General features: G+C 41.0%; 1 protein-coding gene across 5 annotated transcripts in view; it reads right to left on the reverse strand.

Moving 5' to 3' along the window:
* The window catches only part of GPATCH2L (G-patch domain containing 2 like), a 77203-nt gene that overhangs the window by 12640 nt on the left and 44364 nt on the right, over window positions 1-20199 (reverse strand). For 2 of the 5 annotated variants that reach the window (XM_046008069.1, XM_046008070.1), the window contains exons 9-10: window positions 18027-18121; window positions 7453-12203 (exon numbers count right to left, since the gene is read on the reverse strand). In XM_046008069.1, coding sequence (XP_045864025.1) covers window positions 12043-12203; window positions 18027-18121 — 256 coding nt within the window. In that variant the 3' untranslated portion in view covers window positions 7453-12042. Of the gene's footprint in view, window positions 1-7452; window positions 12204-18026; window positions 18122-20199 lie in introns of those variants that run through there. The other 3 variants (XM_046008067.1, XM_046008068.1, XM_046008071.1) reach the window with 2 other exon arrangements.

A 20199-nucleotide genomic window follows, 5' to 3' on the forward strand; every position in this document is an offset into this window, starting at 1 on the left:
TATAAGTGGATATTTAGAATCTGGTATTATTGGCTTTATCCTTCAACCGGAGAGTCTCGTTCATTAACACTCCTAAGGGATAAGTTTGAATTCTTTTACCATCTTATTTTATGCTTTGTTTCTCTCACCTTTCCAGTTTATTGTCTTTTTATAATTCTTTCCCCCCATATTAGCTTAAATGCTATATTCTTCTGTATTTATTCTTTTAGTGGTTACCCTAAATATTTTAACATGTCTACTTACCTAAGGCCCCAAACTGATAAGATTCTTTAACTCCTCCCGAACAACCGAAAGGCAGCTGGACACTGTTAACTCTCACCACCCCTTTTCAAAATTGTATGTTTTGTTGCCTGGTGTTTTAAAGCCTTTATTTCTTGAAATCTATTTAAAACATTTAGTTTATACTGTGTGCCAGTAAGCGCGGTATCTAATGTGTTTGACTCTGATTGTCCCACATATTGTTTCTGATGACTCTCATTCATGGTCTCTCCTTCTTTGGTTTGTGGTTTTTACCTATGAGCTACCTATATTCTTTATAACTATCTGTGATAGCTCTTTGATACTGGGACTGAAGTTTCTTTCCTCCTGAGAGAATTTGTGTTGGCTTTGCCAGTCATCTAAGGTTACTATTGACCTGGGTCCACTGTAAATTAAATTCCCATTTATAGTATTTTAGACAACACCAGTAAAATAAACTTAGGCCATAAACCTCTATAAGGGATTTGTTGGGGCACCTGAGTGGCTCAGTCAGATGAGGGTCTGCCTTTGGTTCGGGTCATGATCCCAGGGTCCTCGGGTCAAGCCCCATGTAGGGCTCCCCTACTTAGGAAGCCTGTGTCTCCCTTTCCCTCTGCCTGTCACTCCCCCTGCTTATGTTCTCTATCTCTCTCTGTCAAATAAATAAATAAAAAGGTACAACTTGTTAAACATTTTTAGGTTAAAACAAACTTTTCCTCAACCTACGGCCAAGGTCAAGAAAGGCCTTGCTGTTATTTGTGCTTGGTGGGTTTACTTAGTATTGATGCTTATGCTCTGAGTGTAGCCGTTTGAGGGCCCCCACTTTGTGGGAGATCTCGGGCTAAACTGTCGGTTTGAGCAGGTCCTGCTTTACCTCCTGCACCACAGTCACCATGACAGGGGCTCAAGGGGACCAGGTCTCTGCAGATACTTTCAGAGTGAAAAATGGCTTTCATCTCACTTGTCGCCCAAAGTTGAGCTTTCACAGCACCTTTGACTTCTATGGGTTCTTTCATTCCTTGTTACTGGTTCAGTGCATTTAAACTGTTTTTTTTTTTTTTTTTTTGGACCCTTGAGGATCAATGATAAAACTCACCCACAAAGTGAAAGAATTCGGTAAGGTAGCAAGACATAAAATTAATATACAAAAATCAAAAGCCGGGGAGGAGGTTATGGACATTGGGGAGGGTATGTGCTATCGTGAGTGCTGTGAAGTGTGTAAACCTGGCAAATCACAGACCTGTACCCCTGGGGATAAAAATACATTATATGTTTATAAAAAAAAAAAAATTGGAAGGGGAGGCGAACCATAAGAGACTATGGACTCTGAAAAACAACCTGAGGGTTTTGAAGGGTCGGGGGTGGGAGGTTGGGGGAACAGGTGGTGGGTAATAGGGAGGGCACGCATTGCATGGAGCACTGGGTATTGTACAAAAACAATGAATACTGTTACGCTGAAAAAATAAATTTAAATAGTGAAAAAAAAATCAAAAGCCTTCCTATATAAGAATAACCAAGTAGAAGACATAATGGCAGAGAAAACCCCATGAGTAGCAACAGAGAAGATGGAATACTAGAGGATAAACGTAATAAGAAATGCATGATACCTATCCAAGGGAAAATCTGAAGCAGTCCTAAAAGGGCACAGAAACAGACATGAGCAAATGGAAATACATCCCCTGTTCATGGATAATTTGGATAACTCGACATTGTAAAGATGCCAGTTCTCCCTAAGTGAGCTAATAAATGTAATACAATCCCAGTTAGACATGTTGGTACTGAAGTTTATATGGAAAAACAAACATGTAAGAAAGGCCAGGAAAACACCAGAAAAGAAAAATTATACAGAGGACTAGCTCTATCAGTTAAAGCACACTACAGTTTCGGTTATTGAGAACATTGTGCTACTGTGCACAAGCAGACAGACAGACACGTGAATAGAATGAAAGGCTCAGAAACAGACCCAAGTACCTATGGTCCTGGATTGAGCCCTTGACCAGAAAAAGGGAAAATGGGTGATGCTGAACTAAAGTGGATAGTTTCGTTAATGGGATTGTGTCAACATTAATTTCCTGGTTTCCTTCATTGTACCATGGTTATGTAAGCTGTTAACATTAGAAGCTAAGAGAGGGACATATGGCAACTTTCTATACTATTTTTGTAACTTTCCTGTAAGTCTAAACTTATTTCAAACTTAAAGATTTTTTAAAAAGAGTTTTCAATCCAGAGCTCCAAAGAATGTGTTGAATAGACTCAGAGTCACCCTACATGGAACACCAGGAAAAGGGCCATACATCACCACTGTTGGCCAAAACCACTACATTGGTTCCATTTTACAGAGTCCAGCTGACTTTGCTTATAGCATGGTATTAATGAGACCGAAATCATGAGATCGATGCCTGGGATGGGCCAGCTGCATTGGTTTTATCCTGTGGACACTTTCTGCAGCACTGAAATTACAAAGATTGCAAAGTTCCCCCATATAAATGGTGCAGATTCATCAACACAAATTTACTGTGGCCACTGAGGAAAAAAAGCCCCATATGCATATTTTAGAGTGGCAACTTTGCTACTGAAGAACAGTACTAGGGATTAAGAATTTAATGTACACATTAAATTCTACCAAGATAAGGCGGTTTAAAGGGAATAACGTCAGACAGGCATCACTATAGAACACATGAAGAATTCAGCCAGCCATGGGGCAAACTGAGTATTTCATGCTCCTAAGTATGTCAGTAGTTCCTACAAATAGATGGATCCTATTTTATTTCCCAGGGAGGTGATCAAGGCACTGGAAACCTGTTCACATTTCCATTCAGCTTTGTCTGCACAATGGGCCAGTTGCATAGGCTTTCCGTGACTGCACAGCAGAGGAATACTGTGACAGTGCTCCAAATCAGCACGCAAACCAGATTACACAGGGTCCTTCACTTTGTCTCCTACCTCTCCCTCTCCTCTATGCTGTCAGCCACACCAAAATAGTTGCAGTGTCCTGTACAAGCCATACCCTTTATGGCCTCATCCTCTCTTCACTTAAATTCTGTTCATCCTCCAGGACTTGGTCCAGTATTTTTTTAAATCCTCCCTCTACCCAGTTTGAGTTGGAGTGCCTTCGTCCTTGCTGCCAAGATCCCCTGGTATTCTTTCTCAAAGTTTGTTGTTCTACCTTGGAATATTTGCTTTGTGTCTTCCTCAGAAGACCAGGAATACCATGACAACAGGAATGCCCTTCCTCTTTGCATGTTCAGCAGCTAGCAGTGTGCTGGACCGAAAATGTGCTCTATTCACATCGACTGAGTGAAGGGACATTTATAAAGGCCAAAACCATTAAGAACGCTGTCTTGCTAGCAGCTCTGTGAGATGTTCAGCAAGATGTTCAGAACAGTTCATCGCTAACATTAACAATTCAAAGTACATGTCCTTCTGGCTTCGGGATCCATTTTTGTTTTGGCCTACAAAGGACAGTATCTGTTTACTGCCATGAATTTGGAAGATTTTGTTGACTTTTGCTCTGGTCACTTCCAAAACCAAGAATAGGCTACAGAAACTGCCTGTCTTCTTTTCACGATGTAGGTCAGAGATGTGCCCATTCACAGTTGCTTTGATAGAGAAACAGCCCACCAGGAGCAACAGGTAGATGGAATCAGAGGGTGTCACGAGACACCCAGTTCCAGGCCCACTGGCACACAGCTTATTTCAGATATACATGGCCAACAGTTCATTTATATTGTGAAAAGGGCAGCACAGGGTATTACTGGGAACAGAAAGTCTAGCACAAAACAGACTTGGGAGTCTGAACTCTGTCTTACACTGATTAGCTATGTAACTTTGAGCAAGTTAGTCTCTAACTATAAGCATATTTCATTGCTTTAAAACACAGATTTACCTACCTTAGAGTTGTTGAAGACTGAGATGCTGTTGACAAATGGCATAAAATAATCACTCAGTAAAGTCATTATTATTATTATATTGTTACTATTATTATTATTGTTATTATTATCATTGTCACTAGGGGCTCTGGAAAGGGTCAGACTGGTTTCATGCAGAGTATATCTGAGAGCTTTGGGCAGCAGCCACCTTCCCCAAAAGGTCCCTGAAGAAGACTGGCTTAGTGAGTGCTCAACACAGGTTTGTTGAATCAGTAAACAGGACAATGGCCCTCGAGGACCTTTGTTAGTCTTATCAGCTGCCCAGCACCTGAACTATTCTCCTATGTTTGAGGAATTCCTCCGACCCCAACAGACGCTACACATTCCAGATAACCTCGTTCTCACTTCCTGTAGCTAGGACGTAAGCACATGATCAGATCCATTCATACCAGACTTTGAAACAGAAATGAGTGATTCAAAGAAGCCAGGAACACACAGAATCCCTTCCAGTGAGGGGGAACCCCCTACACATAGTTCCTGAGGCACCAAGTTATGATGGTAATAAAGGAGAAAATCGAGTTCCACTTTACTATTTAGTAGAGCTAGGGCCTGAAACCCCAGTAAATATTCTCTAATAATAAGATCCAACACAGTACCAAAGGTCAAAAATTGGTGAGGAAATGAGTCTGTCTCACCCCCTAAACCCAAACTAACTCTTACCAGAAGCGGAAAGTAAAAAAACTGAAGTGAGCGCTAGATTGGGGGGGGGGAAGGTAGCGTCCTTGTATGTAGGAGTGGGCCCAGGCCTCCTTACCAGTCCAAGATCCTGGATGGGAGAAAGCAGAAGAGGGACCACAGTTCAAGCCTGACTTTTTATGAATGGCAACCCCAAGAGTACCTATTGGGGGTGATCCATCTTAGAATCTGACTAATGTGGTTAGCAAACTTCCTACCTCAGTGGGCCAAGAGGAGGGACAAAGAGAAACAAAGGAAGCTGCCCAAACCTTGAGCATGGTTTCCGGTGTGTCTAAAACAATGAGGAAGGAATGTAAATGCTTCACTGTTAAGTCCATGCTTTAAGTCAGTGTATTAGGTGATACAGCAAAGGAGCTCACTCATACATATGTGTTAATTGAAGTCCTGTAGGTGAGGACAGGGACATTCAGTGTGTGTCGGATTGACCCACCAACCCATCTGCCCACCTGTGGAGACTGCAAAAGCAGAGAAGTGGAAAAAAATCAGGAGAGAGCAGGGTCAGAACAGGCAGAGTTCCAAAAAGGAAGTGGTTATATAGCATGATGTCGTCAGCATCAACCAAAGGGCTGTATTTTGACAACTGGAAATCACTGGTGAACCCAGCAAGAACTTTAATGGTGATGAGTCTAGCAACCACATTTTGGCATGGTGTTCTCAGCCCAGCTGTACCACTGTTTTAAAAAAGAATGAAGCCTGTCCCACCTCTCCATTCTGATGTAATTGGTCTGTGGTTCAGTTGGGGGAATTAGGATTTTTAAAAATCTCCCCCAGGTGGTCCTAATGTGCAGCCAAGGTTAAAAACCACTGCTTCAGGGACTCAGAATTAATGAACAGGCAGTGTAAGTGAGGGCGGTATCTTAGTGGCAGTCAAGGGGTATTTTCGTTTCAAGAGGGAATCTTTAAACACGTTCAAATGCAAAGCTGTACATGTCAGGAGTGAGAAGCTACGGCTAGATGGAGCAAGGTATCTGATCAAAGGAAAGGGACGGAGGCATGGAAGGGATTTGTCTTGGGCAGGATGAGCACGTACAAGGAAGAGGTGAGGAAGGGTGTATGTAAGGGTGTGCAGTGTATTCCCTGTTAGGAGATGGGGGAGATTAGCTGCTGAGGTCGAGAGAAGGTGGGGGGTACAGAGTGTGAAATGGCCACTGTCCACAATAGCTAATGCCAACAGGACTGGGATAAATCCTGAGAGCAGTTCAAACTGTTGCCATGATCTGGGGGTGGCAGAAGTTTGCATAATCGTGACAATTGTTCATGTAGAAATACATGGCCCACTGGGAGGAGCAACAGGTAGAAACTACGCAGTGAAATGGGTTGATTTAACTCCAAGCCACCAAGGCCACTTATAAATTCTCTGATGCTCCTTTTCTTTTTCAATTAAAAACACTCCATTGAGGGATCTGCAAGGGTTAGAAATCACTTCTAGAGAAAGAAAATATTCATTTTCATAATTTACATCTTAAAAATCTTTTTATAGTCCCCCAACTTAAAAGCATCTAGTAACAACACTTTTGGCCAGAGGTATTTTTAACTGGTTTTCAAGCTGGAAAAGAAAAATTACATGGTTTTAAAAGACTGCAAAAATTGAAAGGAGAGTTTAACAGCTTCCACATGTGTGTTAATCAAGTTTTCTGCTTTCTATAATAATTACATTTTAACAGAGTAAAAAAAAACCTTTCTGGCTGGGGGAAAACTACCTCTCCCAAAGCTAGCTGATTCTTAGAAAGACAGCAAAGGACTCAGCCAGCAGCATGCTTTCAATGTGCAAACCAACCATGTATGATACAGCCATACCCCTCCATCTGACCTGTTACACTCTAGGAAGCAATCATCTCAGGGCCAGGTACCAGGCAACCAGGGACTAGACTAGAGCCTAAAGGCCCCAGAGAGTGTCTAACTAGCCATTTCTGGACTGTTCACCCTGCACTACCTTCCCTTCTTAGAGGAAGCCCCAATAAAGGCTCTGGCCTAAACCTGCTGCTTGCTCCAGTCTTCGGCCTCCTGATACCAGAGAACTCAACTATTCTTTGGCCAAACAAATTCCCAGAGAAAACTTGGGTTTGTGGGCTTTGGTCGTAAACTAAAGTCTTGCCCAATTCATACAAATAAAACCTAGAGAAAAAAATGGTTGTGATTTCATTTCAAAGTTTTAGGATTAGAGCATCACATTCTGAAATGCTGAATCCATGAGGCAGAAAAAAAAATAGAACAAGCAGTTGCTATTGGCCACCAAGCTCTGCAGAATCACTGAAATGTAAAACAAAGACAACAGGGTGTGATTAAGTGGATCACTAAAAATTGATTTTTACATGCTCTGAAGTACCAAGATTAAGCCCTAGCAAAAGTTCACCAATAACTCAACCCATATTTATCATACAACACTATGTTCTCAGGGTGGTTTTCTTCTTCCAAATATTTTCATTTTTGTGAGCCATAACTTAACAATTTCATCATTATGATGCTGGAAAATGCATGACATTTTCCCAGGAAATTAAGATGTAATGAACAAATATCATGAAATCATGGATAGCAGTATCTTACACAAATGTTTTACCATCATTGTGAAAAATGACTACCACTCACAGACTAAAAATTCATTGTTATATTTTAATCCACTTTAAAGGTTGTTTCCATCCATCCAAATATGGCCTTGATGGCAATTTTCTCCACATCATTCTTTCTCAATATTTCCAGATCTTTTGGGGGCTTTAGGGGAAAAATATGGGAAATAAAAACATTAATTAACAGTTGCTGTAAAGAATCGTATATAAAACATGTCTATACTGATAGCGGGAAATGTAAGTGCACCTCAGAGCTTAGGGGGATGCCAACAAACTAAAACATTTAGGTTCAGCAAAGCCTGTGGTTCTCAAACGTCCACATGCACCAGAGTCCCCCGGAGGGCTTGTGAGACTGCCGGGCCCACCGTTTCTGATTGTGTGGGTCTGGTGAGGGCAAGTATGTGCTGCTGCTGGTGGTTGAGGGGCCCCAACACCCCTGGTCTGAGCATCTCCCCTTCTCTTCTTCATGCCTTCTCACTTCTGGACGTTGCCAAGATTGTTTTCCCTGGTCAACATCTTTGGGATCTGCCTCATTCTTCAATACTGTAGTTGAAGAGCTTTTATTCCAAAAACTCGGCAATTTTAGGAAGTGCTTATCATATCTATTTGCAGTGGCAGGAACAGTTCTCCTTTTGGCAATAAGTTTATTTTGTCAGGCTTGTTAAGAACCTTACAATCCACGCTCTTTGGTGAATCATTCATTTTCCTTGCTTCTTTTCGATGTTGCTGTTTCCGGGCATTTGACATTGGTCTGTGTGGGGATCTTAATGTAGTGTGAAAGCATCTCTGGGCCATCGAAGCAGAACCCACTGATCCCCTCACCTCCCTCTGTGCCATTTCCTGATGGGGCAGGAACCCATCCTGACTGTTTCCACCATCAGTAACTCTACTAGCTGGCACGACCGGAGCGGGAGATAAGGAAATACGGACAAGTAAGACAGCTTAAGCATTAAGAAAGGAAGCAGCTGACACCAAGAGCAAACTGCTTTTACCATCCCTCCCGCCACCCCATGAATCATGACGGATCCTGTAAACTGTGCCCCCGACCAGACCGCATCCGCAGTCCCTAGAGGAAGCCATTCGGTTCTCACACTGGCTCAGGAAAGGCTCACCAGTCTTAGGGAATACTGACTGCGGCTCCTAATGCTGAGACTTCTACAGAGCCTTGTCCCCAGGAAACTAAAGTGTATGACCCACACCACAGTGATGAGGCCAAACTTAAGAAAAGACCTGAACTGAATCAAACATCACCTGGAGCCCAAGCAGAGAGGCCATCGCATCAGCACTGACACTGCCAGCCTAGCTCCTTTCTCTCGTTCAGTTCCAAGTGACAGAGGTCTGCGATGGCTCTGCTCCTCTGCGGCTCCAGAGCTTCCAATGCTGTGGTCTAGACTCATCTCTGATGCCAAAAAGCAAGAAGATAGGTCACAGTCCTCTACATGGGAACCGTGTAAGTGGTTTAATTACCTATTGTCAATGTGGAGCTTTACTCATTAGCAAAGGACGGCACCAGCACCAGAGAGTAAGAAATTTTATTTCAGCTGTTGGTCATTTTGCTGCCAAAACAGCCTTGTTTGCAGCCTGTTTCACAGCCCAGCAAAACAAATTTTCAACTGCATTTGATTTCAAAAGAATTCAAGGTTAAATGTGCCTTATTTATCAAGCAGACACCGCTCAATAAAGACCACACTCTGCCTCTCCTAAATTTGGCACTATGTAAACAGCTAATTCTCTCTTCTGCACAGGTCTTACCAAAAGGCCACACAAGAGTTTTGATGCAAATGAACTTGTTCCCTTTAAAATGCTGTATCTGAAAAATAATCTCAAATTCCTTTGTAAGCAAAATTTTTAGGGATTTTTAGGAATGATGTTCATGCAAGTGGATAATGTCTTGACTTTTGCTCCTTGTGGAAAACACAGAAGATTAGGATTCAGACAGGCAGAATGTGTGGCCGGCTAGATAAATCAGAAGCTGGAAATACATTAAAACTGTGGAACTCAGCTTCCTTACTACTTGTAGGCAGATAAAACACATGTGAGCTCCATGATTATCCTCAAAGGAAGTCATGCCATCAGTTTTTTTAAGAGAATACAAAACCTGATTTTGAAATTGTATCTTTCATTAAAAGGTAACAGACTTTACTCAATGTAAGATATCATACACTTTGCTACATAAAAAAGAAATTTAAAATTTATGGTTCAAAAAACACTCAATTCTAAGGTTATTCCTCTGGAATTGACTCATATAGAAAATAAGCGAAGTAAGTTGGTTAATAATTCTGTCAGCATGCTCATGCAGCAGCTTAAAATGAGGAGCACAATTTACAACCCTGTGTTGCAAAGTATTAATAGCTGTTTCTTAGGCAATTAATTTTCTTCCCCACTTATTACAGGCATATTTGGCATTTTTGGATAATCCCCATTGAATGTATTCAAAGTAGAAAAGCATGCCCAAGAAAGATGATAAACATTCATGACACACTGATTCAAAATTATGGGTCTCAGAGTGACTCAGATATACCAAGGGAAAACAAAAGATTATAACCCAGGGCAGAGGAAGTCCGAAAGTCTGGGATTTTAGTCTTGGCTTGATCATGTGATTTTTTTGGCAAGTCGTTAAACTCTGTGACCATTCTAGTCTCTCTTAAATGGCAGTACAACCTAGAGATGTTAAAAATGTAAATAAAGTCATATATATATAAAAGTTATTTGTAATCACAGGTAGACAGGAGAACTGCCAGGCAAAAAGATTCTATCTGCACTGTGGAGATCTGAATAGGACATGATCACAGGACCCGTCTCTGCAAGAGCCAGAGTCTAGTGCAAAGAAAATAAAATTATGTCCGTGTACTTTTTCTCTTAAATCCAACAAATTATGTTAGAAATGTGTCTCAGGACACAATGGGGACTAGGTAAGAATGCACATACGACAATAATGCACATACGATAATAAAACCCCCCTTCATCACTACAACAATATAGTAGTGCCATTTCATATTCAACAGGCACTTTATTTTCTGTACTGCCCTGGATGCAGCCCCGAGGGGTGACAGGAGAACCAGGGGTGGCTCCCAGGGATGCTGGGTTGGCTTTAATGCTACTCCTCACCTCCTGTCTCCCATCTGCCCCTCCCTCCACCAGAGTCCTCGTTATGAACAACTGATGCACAGACGTGTTCTCCCTCGCACAGAAAGTGCCATTTAAATCAGCTTCAAGTCCCCCCTCCCAAATAGAGCCACACCCACCCATCAACAAGGAAATCCTAGAGTTAAGCACTGATACACAAGGACTATCATTTTTAAAGGGAACACAGCAGAGCAGCCCACCCTCATGTTCTGTGCGAGGAAAAGAGACAGCTGCACTTTGGGGAAAGGAGGCTCTGTCCCACTCGGCACCTATTCAAGCACAGAAAATATCCAGGGACAGGGCTGGGAGTTCCTCTGGGACATTGCCAGAGAAGTGGGCACTTAGAGAACAGTTTCTCTGTATTTCAGAGCGAATGTACTCAATTCATACAAAAAAGAACCCTTCCGTCAACCAGGCCCCCAGATGACACTCACGATAATACTTCAGAAAAGGCGGCTTTTCTCCAGCAGCTCAGGCAGCCCCTGATTCCTCATTTTGACAAAGTAGCATAAAACTTCAGGCACGGCCGTATATATAACTCCACACGCAGCTGAGCCGTCATAAACACACCAGGTATAAAGGCATGTCAAAAAGACATTTTTCTCCCCAAAGTATGGCCCTGAGAAGCCATTATTATAATAGAGTGTGGATTTCTGCTGCAGGTTATTGACCTATAAGCTAACAATAAAAGTCCCATTTTGTACATAAAAGCTTACACTGTGACATGAAGTATTAAGACACGATCCACTATTTTAAAGTTTGCGGAACAATTCAACCACTTCTTCATTACAGCATGAATGTACACGTCCTCCTGTGGGAGAACACCAACTCTGGAGACGCGGTGAAGTATAGTCCAGCCGCTGGAGATCCCATGAGGCCATCTAGGAAAATGGAAGAAGTTCCCACTGTCCGTGCTGCTGGTGTCTCCTCTGAGGCTCCCGAAGGAGAACATGTTGAATTTGGCTATGGCACTCTCAGTGAATCAAGACCAGGCTCAAAGGCAAACTCTATCTCCTGTAAACACAATGCCACACACAGGTCTCAACTCAGTGTTTACATCTGTCCAGAACTGGCTACAAATTTGGGACTTCCTCAAATGATATTAAAAGCGCTACATAAAAAGTATGCAAAAGCAGTTACTAGTTTTTTAGGAAAAGAGACATACCTGCTAAAAGCAACAGCTCTGTACACAGGGCTGTAGGAAGCTGCTGGGACTACAACAGCAATGTGACAAACAAAACATAGGATGACTTTTTTTTTTTTTTAATTGCTGCTGCAATACTTTACTTTAAAAAAAACCCAGAAAACCAAAAAACAGATTTCCACATGATTTTGTAAGAGAAAGAGTTCACTGCTTTGTGTGAAAGAAGGGTCATCCTGGCGGTGGAAGGACTGGGAATGTCAATTACGACATGCGAGACTCTGTGATACCAAGTTTAGGATGCGTTTCACAGCACCCAGAGGGCTCCTGGTGGGTGGGATCCTGCTCTCTAGCTGTACCCGGAGCTCTTTTCTGGTGGCATTTTAAAAAACGTAGCTGCAGCGGAGTCAGTGGCTTTCTCTGCGGCAGAGGTCCTGACCAACCACTCGGGGTTTGGAGACTTCGGGACCTGTGATGCTGGCGTGCTTGGTTCCGCTACATCCACATGTACTGGTAAGGTGGTTACAATGAAAGGAAGGAAGAAAAGATCAAGGGGGGACAAATTAGAATCAGAGACACCGCAATGCACAATTCTCGGAATGTTTTTATTTTTTAACCTATGAATCCAAGTGGCCACACGGCTTTTTTTTTTCCTTTCCAAAAATAAATAAATAAATAAAGGCAAATTTCAGAGAGAGTAAATATTTCTCTACCTGAGAAAATGGGTTGAACAGAACAAACAAGTAAATTCAGTCATACAAATTCATAACACAGTCATGATGACTTATTGAGCACTCACGAGCCAGGCACTGTGCTATGTAAGTACTATCCAACCAGAATCTGATTTCCTAATGCAAACCCTTCCAAGGAGGACTGTCATCTCCATTTTCTGGATCAAAAACTGAGGCAGAGACACAGCAGATACACTGCTCGGAAACACAAAAGAGCTAGTTAAGTAGCAAGATTTAAACTCAGATACTGGACGTCAAGCCCTTAAGCTCTTTCTGTTACATCCCGTGCCTCCAGTAACACAGCATTTCCAATAAATAGCATATCATAAGAAAAATCACACAATCAGGCCCAGTGTTTTTCAACAAGGACACCAAAGACATTCTGGACATGATAATCATTGCTTGTGCAGGCTTGTGCTGTGTATTTTAGGACACTTACCATTCTGGACCCCATCCATTGAATGCCAAAAGGACTCCTCAGTCATTGTGATGACCAAACACTGTCCTCACATTTCCAAATGCCCCCTGAGCTAAATGGTACAAACCACCATCACGCCCACTGCTTGAGAGTGAATGAATAGACACTAAAATATAGCAAAACCTAGAAAATTTTCGTTTTTACCTTGTCACTCAATTAATTTCACTCCTAGAAATGTAACTAGAACAGTAATTTTCAAGTTGTGGGTCCCAAAATCAATTTAGTAGGCCATGACCAGTCCTTTTCTTCTTAATGGAAAGGAATAGGATATGTCAGAGCGAACCCAAGAATTTCATATTTACACATACACTCACATACATAAAAAATTCAGTAAACATGAATTTCTTACTGTGAGTTACTGCAAAAAACAATCCGCAGGCTTGTTTTTTGTTGGCACATATACGAGAGGTTCTTGAGGGCAACAGCTTTCAAACATTTTGGAACTTCAACCATGGCAGCAAGAAATACATTTGACACCACGACCCAAATCTCTGTCACTCCCTCTCTCACACACACACACACACACGTGGGCACGCATTCACTCATATTTGGCAGAAAATAAATTTCACAAAACTGTATTTACCGTTACTATATGGTATTCAACCGCAGTGGGGGAAAACCCCTTATCCTAGGGAAACTGGGGTTTTTTGCTCTGTATTTTTTTACTGTTTTTTTTAAACTATAGTATTATTTTACTACGGTAAAAGACACGTAACACAAAATTCACCAATTTAACCATTTTTACGGGTACAGTTCCGTGGCATTACGTATATTCGCACTGCTGTACGAGCATCACCACTTATCCACATCCAGAACTTCTTGACTGGCCCAAAGGGAAAGATTGTACCTGTTGAACAGTAACTACTACTCTCCTCCTTCCCCAGCCCCTGGCAGCCACTGTTCTACTTTCTGTCCGCACATATTTGACCATTCGAGGTACCTCACACAACTGGGATCATGCAGGATTTATCCTTCTGTGCCTGGCTCATTGCATTTAGTACTACGTCTTCACCCGTGCTGTAGCATGTCAGAGTCTCCTTCCTTTCCAAGGCCAAATAATACTCCCCTGTACATATAAACCACATTTTGTTTATTGATTTATCCAACACATGGATGGTTTCCACGTTTTAGTTCCTGTGAATAATGCTGCTATGAACATGGATGTACGAATTATTTGTTTGAATCCACGCTTTCAATCCCTTTGGGTAAATACTTAGAAGCAGAACTGCGGCAGCATATGGTAGTCCCGGGCTTACAACTGTGACGAGCGACCACCCTGGGCCCACCGCGGCTGCACTATTTTACATTCCCACTGGCAATGCCCAAGGGTTCCGATTTCTCTCCATCTTTCCCAACATTTCTGTGTTTTCTGGTCCTTGACAGAGCCATCCTAAGGAGTGTAAAGCAGCCCAGAAACACTTTTGCATACGTTCTCCCAGAGAACACTGCAGTCTTTTTCACAGTAGCATAAAATGATATAATCCAAATGTCCATCAGGAATGTTTAATTATAGTGTACTCAGCACAGTCATACGATGGAATACCATACGTATATGGCAGTAAAAAAAAAAAAGGATTTTAGCAGGACAAATCATGAATGAATCTCAAAACATAACTTGGTGAAACTTATAAAATAAGACATTCCATTTACACAAGCCTCCAAAGAATGCTAACTAGACAATATATTGCTTAGAGAGCTACATGTCTTTTAAAGCTAGCTGAAAAAAATCCCCAAAGAATGATAAATGATTAACAAAAGAGCCTATTCACATAACAAGAAACCATATGAGGACAATGGTTACCTACGAGGACAGTGGGAAAACTGTAAAGGCGATGTTCATGTTCTTGAAGTGGATGGTAGGTACACGGATATTTGCTATTATTGTTTTTCTTGACACTTTATCTATTTTCCATAAATGTTCTTTTATAGCCTTCAATATTTACTATAAAACATTTCTAACTTTAAAAACCATTTGAACTTTAAAATAAAAATAAGAAGAGGCAATAAGAATCTGTCCTATGACACCTGAGATAAAGGCCAACCTACAATGGAACTACTGAATCCAATCACAGGGTTTTAGAATAACTTTTAGAATAACCGTCTCAACTTTAAGATTCTATTCACTTATTCATACAAGAAATGCCAAGTGAGGTCCTTCTCTGTGCTGAGTATTATTTTAGATGCTCAGGTTTCAGAAGTGAGCAAAACAGATAAAAAATTCCTGCTCTTGCAAATGCACCGCTAGCATCACTGGCTGGAATTTGGAATCTGATGTAACTAGTTAACAGATTAACTGCTGAGTACCCTTCCAACGGATGCCCGAAGGACATATAACCTACCCCAGAGACAGGAAGGTCAGAAGAGGCTTTGGGGATGGCCAAAATAGGGCTCTGAATACAATGTCTTATCCTCCCCCAATTCTCCTTTACCTAAACCCACATGTTTAATTTTTGAAAGGATGGGATTTGGACACAAAGGCTCCATTCTTGTCATTCTGATGAAGAAAAATCATCTCATGGACATGAAATCTGGTTTTCATCTGAGTTCCTTGTGCTTCTTATAGCCACTTCATCTCAAATCTTAGAGAAAATAACCCATTGCTTTCTTTTCCAAGTACATTCTTTAAGAGCATAGAGGGCCATTCCACTTCAGCGTGAGTTACAGACTTGCCCTGTTCTGGTGTTACTGAAACAGAAGCAGGTTTACGCGGTTACTCGCTAGAATCCAAGGGTGGCTCTGTGTACCAGACACCTGTGTAGGTTATAAAGTCATAAAGGGAAGGGGAGTGGAGATAAAAAGAAAATAAAGATGCTACTCTTTCAAGAAGGACCTACTTGACCACGCTAATGAAAAGCTCTTTTTCCCTGGCCTTTCCTGAGTGTTAATATAAAAAGACAAGGAAGACAAGCTACTCGTTTCTGCTCTTCACCTCCCTAGCCTTATTAATACCTTTAAATTCAGTCAATCTCAACTCAAAACTTTCCACCAGTGGGGGAGGGGAAAAGGGAAAAGATTTGTGGCTGCATGTTTAAGAAAGAAGCTGAATTCATCACAGTGACAGGGGAGAGTGTTAGCAGAGATCTGAGCTATTTATTCTTTTAGGAAAATCCTATAAAGAATGACACAAGGAAGCCTCTATCTGCAGTCCTGTTCATCACACTGGTGAAGAGTCCGATAACAGATGTATGCAGTAGCGTGATTTAGTGCCAGGAGCTGGCCCCTGATGTGTATTAATACAGCGGCAAAGCGGAACGCACCTCTCTTCATCACTCATTTCTATAAAAGAGGTGGAATCCGAGATGGCCCGATGTTAGGCAGAGCAAGCCCATTTGTTCTACTGACTGATGGCGCGGGCTCGGGCTATGTCCTTCACCTCCATGGGGCACTCAGGTTGTGGATAGAAAAAAAAAAAGAAAATGTTCAGTGAAGCAGACCTTAGTCAACAAGTGAGAGGAGGAGTTGGGCTCAGGAGGAGAAATGTTTAATGCCCAAACCTTGTTTAATCCCTCCCAGTAACATTTCCTGATTTGGGTATGGAGCAAGGTTTTTAAACTCTTCTCACAGTTCTTGTCTTATGAACAACTAAAAGCTAAAAATAGAAGCCAGATATTGGGGGGGAGGAGAACAAAAGATATAAGAAGGGAGACTGATGAATGCTTCCAATATCATAGACTGGATTTTGATGCAGTCAGTTTGGAACTAATGCTATCTTACACAACACAGAACACCTAAAGTGTGGAAGAGGGCAGCTCTCGAAATCATAGGAAAACTGATTTGAACTTGGCTTGCAACTTATTATCCGTGTGACCTTGGAGAAGTGATTTAACCTCTGCAAGCTTCAATTTTCTCATGTGTAAATTAGGAATAAAAACAGCATCTACCCTTTAAGTTGTTGCAAAGATTAAGTGAAATAATACAGGCAAAGTAATCAGCTCAGGCCATGGCCATGTAGAAATCACTGGAAAAATTTTACTGTAAATATCAGATGTATGATTAAGATTGTCCAGTAAGAACCATTACCAAGCAGTAACCCTAAAGAGAAGCTGAAAGAGGTCAATTTTAAAGTATGCTGACACCTACTGAGTTAAGGGAGAGAGAAAGAGTTCCCTATCTCTCTGAGGTCTATTCTTCACTCATCAATCAACTGTTCTGGTATATGTAATATATATTTTCTGAAGAAAATACAGTATCTATGATATACTCAATTTCCTCAGAGTGAATCCACTATCATCAAGAAAATAACAGGATATTTCTGATAGGTCCTACAAAGAGATATGCTCTTTTTGTCTGGAGAAATTCCTCAACTGCACTGAAGTAACACAAAAATTTCCTCGTTACTGATTATGTTTAACTATCTTCTTCTAACTCCAAAGAAAAATACCGATAAACATCCAATATTCTTTCTGATATAATTACTACCTCCCCATTTTTTAAGGATATGGAGCATAAATCATAAACATACAGCTCAATGAATTTTTACAGATGATATACCCATGTAATTCTTATCCAGTTGATGACATACAGCATTTCTCAGAAGACTTCTGATTACGTCCTCTCCTAGTCACTACCCCTCACCAAAGATAACTGCTATTTTGGTTTCCAAACAACTGGTTTTGGCCAGGAAACGAAAAGGTTTTAACTTGAAAAACAGTTTTTAATTAGAAAGTTCATGATTGGTAAAGTATTAGCACTCTACTACACATAAAAACAGTCCAAATGTACTGTATCGTGTGCCAAGTAAAAAAGTAAATGAATCCATGTTTGGCTACTGACTATACCATCACCCTAACTGGATTTTCATTAACACAGACCTAATTTCCTATCTGTGCTAGAACAAAAGCACAAATGACTGAGGATTGTGGATTGTGGAACACCGGGATCCAGACTCAAAAAGTCACATGACCCAGTGAAAAAACACAGACTTCAGGGTTAGAGAGAACTAGGTTGGGATTCTTAAAATGTGTGTGACCTTGGGCAAATTACTTCTCACATTCTCATCTTCCCAAGTAGAATGGAAATAAAATGACCTACCTTATGATAAAGGTTAGGTGAAAAGGTATGTAAAACATATTTAGTGCCTGACACACAGTACGTGCTCAATAAATGAAAATTACATACAGTTACCTGCATTTGGGCTGGACAGAGATGCTGTGGCCACAGGTTTCCGTTTCCTCTTGATGTCACGTGAACATGGGGGTCCCAAGTGTATGTTTGCCTGTCTACAGATGTGAGAAAAAAAAAAAAACATTGTTTTCACTTTGTAATTCTTATTGTAAGACATTATGTTCAGCCCAAATAAAATCCTTGACCCATTACAGACATACACTAATAAGACAGGCACTGTTCTTTGTCATCAAGTGTCAAGCACAAGATTATTCAGGATTAATCATAACTCATTCTTCATGCACAATATAGACCCATTCTAAACTTTTTACCTAATTTCAGAATAGCAGACACTCAAGATTAATTTCAATAAATGTGTTTCATTACATGCTGATTTTTGTACAATTATTTTTCATAAAAACTATGACTGCAATTGTTCTAAACTCACTAATGAAATACCTACTCCCAAGTGGTAATATATTGAAAAGTTTAATGCTGCATGAACACAGAAATTTGCGTAGAATTTAAATAGGAATTTTAACCCTTCTGTTGCTACAATCTGGATTTTTTTTTTTTTAAGATTTTATTTATTTATTTGACAGACAGAGATCACAAGTAGGCAGAGAGGCAGGCAGAGAGAGAGGAGGAAGCAGGCTCCCTGCATAGCAGAGAGCCTGATGTGGGGCTGGATCCCAGGACTCTGGGATCATGACCTGAGCTGAAGGCAGTGGCTTTAACCCACTGAGCCACCCAGGTGCCCCTACAATCTGGATTTTTAATAGTGTCTGTATTACAAGTTAAATAAGTTTGATTTCTGTGATTTTTTTAAAAAATTACTTGCTAATAATATATTCCCTCATCTGAATATTCAGCTTATTTTAAAAACAAAACAGTGGGTGTTCCAAAGCTAGAAAAAAGCAAAAGACTGTCTGAAAGGCAATGAACCTCATACTGAAATAGCTGGTCACTATGTTAGTTGCCCACTTCCTCCTTCCTCAAACTAGACAGATCCTACCCCTGATTAAGGACTAAGCTGATTATCACCTTTACACAAAGCTTTCCTTGAACATTCAAGGCCTTACTGACCATGAATCATTATTTAACTGGTAAACATATATCTTGTTTCCCTAATGAGGCTTAATCTCCTTGAGAACAGGGATCATGTTTATACTTCTTTCCTAATTTTCCAATGATCCACCAACCTCAGCACAAGGCACTCAGGTGATGGCCATTAAATGTCTGTTGACAAGAACTGATATAGATGAGTAAAAGCTTTAAAAACCAAGTAGCCGGGGGCGCCTGGGTGGCTCAGTGGGTTAGGCCACTGCCTTTGGCTCAGGTCATGATCTCAGGGTCCTGGGATGGAGTCCCGCATCGGGCTCTCTGCTCAGCGGCGAGCCTGCTTCCCTCTCTCTCTGCCTGCCTCTCTGCCTACTTGTGATCTCTGTCAAATAAATAAATAAAATCTTTAAAAAAAAAAAAAAAAACCAAGTAGCTGGGGCGCCTGGGTGGCTCAGTGGGTTAAAGCCTCTGCCTTCAGCTCAAGTCATGATCCCAGGATCCTGGGTTTGAGCCCTGCATCGGGCTCTCTGCTTGGCAGGGAGCCTGCTTCCTCCTCTCTCTCTGTCTGCCTCTCTGCCTGCTTGTGATCTCTGTCTGTCAAGTAAATAAATAAAATCTTTAAAAAAAAAAAAAACCAAGTAGCCAACTATACACTTAAAACTGGTTAAAATGGCAAATTCTGTATCCTGTATATTTTACCACAGTTTTTAAAAAATAGCCAGAGTCCATAACATATAAAAAAGAATCTAGTAAAATTATACCAGATGAACTCCAAATTGGTAGTCCTAGCTTGGGGAGTAAGTCTCATAACTAAATGATCGTAAAACTAGAACCTCAGTCAAATCTAAGAGCACCTAGTTAACAAAGCACCAAGACAACTACTGAATGGACAAATTTTCCTATTAAGAGGGCCCCCAATCTGGTAACTTCCATAGTTTAAAAGCATGCACGTATATAGTTCTTTTCTCTACATGCAAAAGCTTACAAATCAATTCATTTTATAAATGAGAAAAGAATTTAACTGCAATCATAAGATTTTTGGAATGCAAAGAGCACTACAATAGGCAGAGATTTACAATATAAAGCCTGTGTTTTGGAAAATTTCATCCAAGTCACCGCATACTGATACATC

The sequence above is a fragment of the Meles meles genome, chromosome 6 (genome assembly GCF_922984935.1).
Source record: "Meles meles chromosome 6, mMelMel3.1 paternal haplotype, whole genome shotgun sequence".
Classification (NCBI taxonomy): domain Eukaryota; kingdom Metazoa; phylum Chordata; class Mammalia; order Carnivora; family Mustelidae; genus Meles; species Meles meles.